We start from the raw sequence: 8,839 nt of genomic DNA on the forward strand, positions 1-8,839 counted from the left end.
CCAGCTCTGGCACGGGACCTCGTCTTGGCCTCCTGGACTCTCTGGTAAGATTCACTGGAATTCTTCTTCGCCATCTCTGTAAAAAACAATTAGTAGCCAAAAAAGTCAGACAAGTCGACAAAAACAAGTCGCAAGTCAGAAACAAAGCAGAAAAATAAAAGCTACCTAGTTGTGTCTGAACAAAGGTCGGCGTCCCTTAGAGAAATTTTTTGGTATCCAGATATAGGACCCTCCCCCACACTTCTCGGAGGAACTCCACAATGGCTGCCTCCACTTCATCTAGATCGTCCAAACCATATTTCTCACAGGGGGAGGCCTCTAGCCAGTACAGAGGAAAGCGAGGGGAAGAACTCTCGTCTAAGAAGAAGGGGTGGTGACCCTCTACGGCTTGTACTTTGAAGAAATAATTTTTGAAGTCATGAAATGATTCATCAAAAAGGGTGAAAATTCTCCGACCTTGTATAGCTCGGAAAGACACCCATTGTTGCTTGTTATTTTGCCCACTGAAGGGCTTAGTCATATTAAAGAGAAAAAAGAAAATTCTCAAGGACGTCGGGAAGTCTAAAGTGTGGCTAATAAACTGGTAGATTTTCAGAAAACCCCAGGAATTGGAGTAAAGTTGGGTAGGAGCAACTCGGCAGTGACGTAAGACAGCAATTTCGAAGTTAGAAAATAGAAGAAAAACACCCAAACGGGTAACCATGCTCTCATACATGTAGAAGAAATGAGGAGCCGCCTCAGTAGCCCTCCCGAAGCAAACCCGGTCTTCCGGACCCGGGACCACCAATTCATACTTCGGCTCATCCTCCTCAGAAGTACAAATTCTGTGGTGAGTGCGAAGGTTGGTAATAAATTCGGTATCAACCAAAGGTTCCTCTTCTAAAACAGTGACATCGACCCACTGAGCAATAATTTCTATGGAAGACATTTTTCTTTTCCTAAAAAGGATTAGCGAAACCTACAAAGGAAAAAAGAAAAAAGATCAAGAACAGAGTCTCTAAGGGGGCATGTAATCAAACAGAAGCCTACAGAGTAAACTCCTCTCTCTAAAAAAGTAAAAGCATGCAAATAGAAGCATTTCATAAAAGATAAGAGGAGAAAGGACTAACCTTTGTTTGGAAACAAGGTAGAGGAAGATGAAAGCTTTCAAACAAAGAATGCCCCACGAACAGATGAGAAGAAAATTTGGAAAAATCGCAGAAACGAAACAACGAAAGAGAGGGAAAGTATTTATAAACATGTTAGGGGCATAATGGTAAAAACAGAAGCAGTCATTAAGGGGTGCACCGTTACCAAGGTAATTAATCCCTTCGCGAACCTCTAACGGACGCGACGTTTGATTAGACGTAACTGTGAAAATCAAAAGCCACGAAAAGTCACGTCGGTTCCCTCCCAGGTCAGCTACGACCCCGAGTAGAATACTCGAACCCAAGTCTTAAAAGAAACTGGGCTCGAGTAAGGGCACTGTTCATACCCTGACCCAATGATGAGGCCCAAGACCCAACGAAAGGCCCAATCCAAAGGATTGAGCCTCGCCCTATACCGACCTCCTCCCTACGAAGTCGGTTCTCACCACGACTTACCCCAAAGAAGTCGGGGATGAAGATTAGCTAGCAGATAAATACTCATTCAAATGAGTAACTGCCCCTAAAATCTCTCTACCCACTTCCAGAAGCCATATCGTAACCTCCCTAAGATAAAGGGACAGTTATACACCCTGAAAAGTGGAACTACTCCAACGGTGGTTATTGGTTCACCACTATAAATACACTGACATTCCTCAGGTATCTCTAAGTCCCAATACTCTCTAGACCTGCTTGCACCCTTGCTGACTTAAGCGTCGAAGTGTCTTTGCAGGTACCACCCCCATTCACTCGTACTCACAAGTCGGACGGAAGCCCAGAAGCACGATTCTCTTCGAAGGTTTCTCTCCACTAACGATTGGACCAACCTAACGAGTCAAGCCCATTACCTACGGTTACCCAACGTAACAATATTTAATGTAATATATTATTATTTAATTAACAAAAAATAAATTTAATTTATATTTTATATTATAAGATTAGGATAATTAATTTAATTTATCAAAAATCAATTTAAAAAATAATAAATTTTTAAAAACGAGATTTTGACGATTAATTATTTATTATTATTATTATTATTATTATTATTATTATTATTATTATTATTATTATTATTATTATGTATACGTGTATCTGTTATGTTATGTAAATTGAACAGAAAATCAATTATTCGAGATAAGATCGAAAAGAGATTGATGGGCAAAACAATGAAAATTTTATGAAAGTGAGTGGTGACTATATAATTGTTTATAGTTGGAGGAAAATTTTGGGTCTCTAACTTAATGTGACTTAATTAATAAATCTTTTGGTGGATAGCCATCACAGTTCACAACAATCATGACAAGCAAAAGCATGAAAGGCAAAAAATTTTTTTAGGTTTTAAGGCAAGAAAAATCAGCCAGAAAAATCTATTATTTTAATAAATTTATTTTGATAAAAAATAGAATAATATTTTTATATTCATTAATTAATTTTATTTATTTAAAAATATTAATTATTTGTAATTAAAATTATCATAAAATAAAAAATATTTGACACCACTCTCTTAAATTTAGTCCCGTCTTTTATTTTTTATTTTTAAATAAAAGTGGAGATATTAAATTTATTTATTTTTCCAAAAAAAAATAAAAAGAAGAAAATTGGTTTAAGTCTCTCAAATTTTTCTCTTTCTTTTGAGCCTCATATTCCTATTATTTATCTCATTCTCTTTGATATTATACTTTATTTGATAGGAACATGATTTTTAATTATTTATATCTTAATCGGATTATTTAATCATTTTTTTCCAATAAAAATTATATTCATATATTTAAAACCAGTTTTAGATTTAATTTTAATTTGCTTATAAATTTTAATTATAAAAAATTAATTTGCGATAACATATCTTAAGAATAAAATAATTATAAATATTTTTATAATTTGATAACAAAATTCAACTCAACTACCTCAAACATTTTGAGATACAAATAATAATTATATTATACTTAATATATTTTTTATTATTTTTTTTATTCTATCTCTTAATCTAATATATTATTAAAAACTAATTTGTTCCATACTTGAGAGTAATTTGTATAGAATATGACACCAAATATTCTTATAAACATAATGTTAATTATGTTAAGTAGTAACTATATGAGAATTATTTTTCAAAAAAAAATGGAGACTTTCAATCAGCTTACAATTTTTGAATTTGACAAAAAAAGTGGTAATTATAAGTTACCCAAACATTTAAATCAATCAAACTTTAAAATGCATATGATTAAGATAAGGTAATATATCTCAGTAGAATAGAAGTTCCACTTAATATTTGGTGAAAGATATCTTATAATTCAATAATGCTCTCAGAAAAATGTGATTAGTCTGACGAATTGTAGTACTTGAGACTCAATTGGAAGCAATGAATGTCTGAACCGTAACAAAAAAAAAAAAATGAATTGATGGTGAATTTTACTATACTTGAATAAAAGACTAAAATTATTAGTGTATTATGTTTATTAAACGATGAATTCAATGCACTCTAACTTATGGGCGCTGTAAATCATTGACTATATGATGATGAGTCCAATAATGTCAAAGGCACATACCTTATGCCTAGCATCTTGGGATTAACAAAGATGAGACTTCTTTTTAAGGAGATTCTAGAAATTAACAAAATATAAAACCACGTCAATCTCAAAGAAAAAAGCTATAATGGCATCAAAGCACCCCTTATAAGTTTTGCACATACCTTATGCCTTATGCCTTGTGCTTACTGAATTTCTTTGAATGAATCTTCACTTCAATATAATCTCCACTACAACCTTATACATCTGTCAATCAAAGATTCATGATAATGGCATCAAATCACCGCTTAATTGTTATTCCACCACCCCTTCAAGGCCACATGACACCTATGCTTCAATTAGCCACTATTCTTTATTCTAAGGGCTTCTCCATCACTGTAGTACACACCAAATTCAATTCCCCTGACCCAACTAACCACCCTGATTTTACTTTTGTACCCTTTCATGACGGTTTACCCAATTCATACACCGTTTCTTCCAAGAACTTTATTCATATTTCTTCACACCTCAACACCAATTGTGTCACACCGCTTAAGGAGGTTTTGGTTAGGATCATCAAGGAAGAGAAGATTTCATGTGTTATCTATGATGGCTTAATGCACTTTATTGATTCTGTGGCTAGAGAACTCAACCTTCCTACCATACTCTTCAGAACCACATGTGCTACTAATTATCTCTCTTACCATTGGTTATCTATGCTACAAAGAAACGGATATCTTCCCTTACAAGGTATGCAATTTATATATTATGTGCATGCATGCTTCAATGATAATTAAATTAAAGCTAGAGTTTGTTTGTGTGTGTTCTATATAATTAATTATGTTAAGAGTATATATCATCTTAATTAACTCTTTGCTCTAACGAGAAATTCTTTCAAATTTTTGGAATATATTTAATGAGTGTTTTAAAAGCAATTAATTCTTATTTTCAATAGTTGAAAATTAATTAATTAATTATATATATATATATATATCAAACAAAGATGAATAATTATGTTATTTATTATGTTACATGTTTTAACATACGAAATAAAGACGTATTTTACATGTTGACTCAAACTTAAAATAAAGGCTATGTCATAATATTATTTTATGAGTTTTGCTATATTGTTTATTTAATATAAGAATATTTTATTCAAAATTAAAAAATTAAAAGTTTTATTTCAATTAACTTCAACAACAATTCCATTTAAGTGGACAATAAAAAAATAGCAAATTTAATATAAAGCTTGAAATTGTAATTTTTAAAATTTTAAATATGTAAAGTTGTTAGTTTATTTTTGTTGTGCCTTTTAGCAAAATTGAATACTAATGAGCTATATGGCAAAGTCAATATTGTACAACCGAAACTAGAAAGTATGAGATTGCAGCTATTCACACGAAGTGGTAGTTACCAAAAAGGAAAACAAAATAGAAATATGTATCTATTTTTAGAGTAATAATATGTGCATAATTTTAGAAATATATACTATAATTGCTTCTTTAATATAGTTTTTAAATAATAAAATATAATCACTTGTAAATATTTTTGAAATATGTATTAGGAATGAAATTATAAGTAACAAGTAATAAGTGTATATTTATGAATTAAACATGTTTATATAAATGTGTTGATTTCAAGTTGAACAAAAATCCTTAACTGGCTAGAAATTTTGTTGACAGATTTTAGTATGGAGATGGTGGAAGGACTTGAACCTCTACGATTCAAAGATCTACCAATTTTTAATTTGGGAGAATCTGCAACTGATATCATGGTGAAACAAGTAACTGAATCATTCTCAGTGAAACCATCATTAGGTGTCATCTTCAACACCATTGAATTCCTTGAATCTTCATCGCTCCAAAAACTCCGAAAACTCTACAAAGTTGGTGTGTTTTCCATAGGACCCTTACATATGTGTATGGCGTCATCAGAAACACAAGAGAAGAATAATAATTGTTCAACAAGCCTCATGAAAGAAGACTATAGCTGCATAACATGGCTGAACGAACAAGAGCCATGTTCAGTTCTGTATGTGAGTTTAGGAAGCATAGCAAGCTGGGAAGAGAAGGAACTAATTGAAGTGGCATACGGCTTAACAAACAGCGAACAAAGGTTTCTATGGGTGATAAGACCAGAAACGATAGAGTCAATTCCGGAAGAAGTGAAAAGTGCGACGAGAAAGAAGGGTAGAATAGTAACATGGGCACCGCAGAGAGAAGTTCTGGCGCATAGAGCAGTGGGAGGGTTCTGGAGCCACTGTGGATGGAATTCGACGCTGGAGAGCATGTGCTTTGGGGTTCCGATGATGTGTCAGCCGTGCTTCGGAGACCAGAGGGTGAATGCAAGGTTGGTGAGTAATGTATGGAAGGTGGGAATAGAATGCTCGGAGATGAGAATAAAGAGGGATGAGGTGGAAGGTGCGGTGAGGAGAATGATGGTGAGTGAGGAAGGAAAGTTAATGAGAGAGAAAGCGGTGTTGATGAAGGATAAAATTAAGATAAGTGTTAGAGATAATGATGCTTTAAATGGAATTGTTCATGCTATCGTCATGTCTTCTTCTAATTCTTCTGCACAACATAATAATCATAACTCGTCATAGTCATGGCTTCACTCTACAGTACACTACCTCTTCTTTTCCACGGTGTAGCTCATGATAATGTATAACATTGTTTTGCATACTAGAATGTTCTTTTGTTGGTTCTTTAGACACAGTCGTGTTTTTTACGTTTTAAAAAAAGAAAAGTACAGGTGAACAATGAAAATATTAAACAATGTAAATAATAGATATATCGAATGTTCATTTTATTAATGTACAAATGGTTATTTTAATATTAAAATTTAAAAAATTAATTTAAAAGTGTAGTGTATTTTTATTTGATTGATGATTGTTCATATTGTTTAATAAAATCATTATCCCCTAACATCCTCCTTTAAAAAAACATATTTCTTGTACAAACTGAAAAAAAGATGTTCATACTTATCTTTATGTAAAGTTACAAGCTTCAAATAAATGCATAGTTTATTATCAAGGCTTACTTCTTTACGTGAAGATTAACCCTAAATATTTTTTGCATTGATAATAAAACAGTGCAAGAATTTTTCATTATGAAAAACTTTTCTTCATTAGTAATATATATTTGTGCGTGTTTTTATATTTTAAATTAATTAAACACGTTTCATGATTCAAAAATGGTGAAAACTCACGTATAGTCAACTTCATATGAAATTAATATCTGAGAGCTATTAGTTAATTTGACTGATTTGACTAAATTTTTATTTAAAAGCTTTTAAATATCAGCTTCATATAAAATTGATTTAATGTGAATTTTCACTTTAAAAAATATGTAATTCGATATCATGTAGAAGTTTATAACCGATTTTTTTCCTCACCCAATGTAATTAAGACATTTCTTGTGTTTATATATGCAATGGATTAGGGGATTAAGATTACGAGAATCGTAATGATATGATTTCCTAATTCCTAAACATTGTATGATATGCCTATTTGTGATTTCCTAATTCCTAATTCCTATTTAATTTGACCAAACGTAAATGAGAAAATAGTGTCACATTAATAATGGCCACGGCCCACCTATACCATAGCATGTGTAAGTAAAGTATATAGGGGTAGGCAGATTCATTCGAATTATGTTGTTCGAGATATAATTATTTATGTGTAATTTTTTTTCGAAAAAAATATTTAAATTTTAATATTATATTATAAAATCACTAATTTAAAAAGTTTAAACCAATAGAATGAGACAACATAAATAGTTAGAAGTCCCTTTCCCTTCTTCCCTCACCTCACTAGATATGTAGCTACTTCACCGTCCTCCAAGTCTGATCTCCACTATATCCTTTAATTTGACACACTTTTTCCACTGGTAGGTTCAATGAATTTATAGTTTTGTGGTTTTTTTTTTCAATCTAATGTTGTAAAGTCTTGGTTGATTATTGAAATTATTGTTAGTTGTTTGAATGATACTTGGTACAAAAACAACCTAACAAAACTAGCCCAACAACTCAACAAGTTGCCATATTGTTTACTTGAAATGTTGCATGCTGAGAGCACCATTAATAGGGTTGAAAACGTTGAAGGAATCGCTACATTCGTTCTTCCCAACAAGAACGGCAGGCGATGGAGCTGTTAGGAACTATTTCTCTAGGCCAGGAACAAGGCTCAAATACTCCCAAAGATTCGGATTCATGGTTAAGAAGAAATATTTCAGATTCTAAGGGTAATAATAATTAGTTGACCTCATGAGTTTAGTTGCTTTTAATAACCTATCATTTTCCTCTTAATGTTACAATATCTACTATAAATAACCGTAAGGAGATCAAACCCAAAATCTCATAATTAAGCTAATACCTCTTGCAACTCATCCGAGTCTTGAAACCTAAAACCCACTGAATAGTAACTAACTGGTAAACACTAACATTTCATACATACATTAGTTAAACCGCACACATATGGTATACATTCTTAATTAACATACAGTGATAAGCAAGCAAACAGGGAATCAATCAGAGCCTTCAATCTCAACGACCCTAATGTTGGAGGCTTGTTGATACTTGGGAACAGTGATAAGCAGAACCCCGTTGTGCATATTGGCCTTGAGTTGCTCAAGGTTAGCGTCATCAGGTACCTTGAATCTGCTCATGAACTTGCCGCTCTCCACGCTCACCTGAAGCACCCTCTCGTCTTGGAGCTCAACCAGAACGTCCTCATCCGTGAACCCAGGTAGCACCACCTTCCACACGTGTGCCTTCGAATTCTCCCTCCAGTCCAACCGGGTGTTCATCGATGACCCGAGTCCCAAACCCGACAACATGTGGGAGAACGGGGCGGGCATGAAGTGGAAGGGGTCCCACAGCTCCATACGGGAACCCAAGAATGCATCAACCAAAGAGTTAGACCCCTCGCCCTCACCATCCTGCTTGATTGGCACTATCGACATCCTCAACCCACTCTGTTAACTCATCACTCTTCACACTTTCAGACCCTTTAACCTCTACTCACTCACCGACTCAGAATGTTCCAGAATGCACCACCTTTACCATTGGATACGGAAGGGCAATTTTGTCATTTCATGGATCTAGAACCTACTGCTGCTTCATTTTTTTTTTATTTTTTGGAATGTTGGTCTTGTTTTTGCTTTGTTGGATTAGGCCCATAGGAACATTTGTTTTTTTACTCAAGTGCACCTT

At 33.4% G+C, this 8,839-nt stretch overlaps 2 protein-coding genes across 2 annotated transcripts; one reads left to right on the plus strand and one right to left on the minus strand.

Annotated features, from left to right (window-relative positions):
- The first annotated feature begins 3,437 nt into the window (after positions 1–3,437).
- Positions 3,438–8,611, plus strand: LOC112788714 (UDP-glucose iridoid glucosyltransferase). Its single transcript, XM_025830458.2, has 2 exons — positions 3,438–4,378; positions 5,311–8,611. Exons 1-2 carry the CDS (start codon positions 3,913–3,915, stop codon positions 6,228–6,230), a joined length of 1,386 nt encoding a protein of 461 aa, XP_025686243.1. The 5' UTR covers positions 3,438–3,912; the 3' UTR covers positions 6,231–8,611.
- Positions 8,152–8,589, minus strand: LOC112788741 (18.2 kDa class I heat shock protein). The gene has a single exon (XM_025830460.3). It carries the CDS (start codon positions 8,587–8,589, stop codon positions 8,152–8,154), a length of 438 nt encoding a protein of 145 aa, XP_025686245.1.
- Positions 8,612–8,839: the final 228 nt, after the last annotated feature.

Source organism: Arachis hypogaea, chromosome 3 (genome assembly GCF_003086295.3).
Source record: "Arachis hypogaea cultivar Tifrunner chromosome 3, arahy.Tifrunner.gnm2.J5K5, whole genome shotgun sequence".
Classification (NCBI taxonomy): Eukaryota; Viridiplantae; Streptophyta; class Magnoliopsida; order Fabales; family Fabaceae; genus Arachis; species Arachis hypogaea.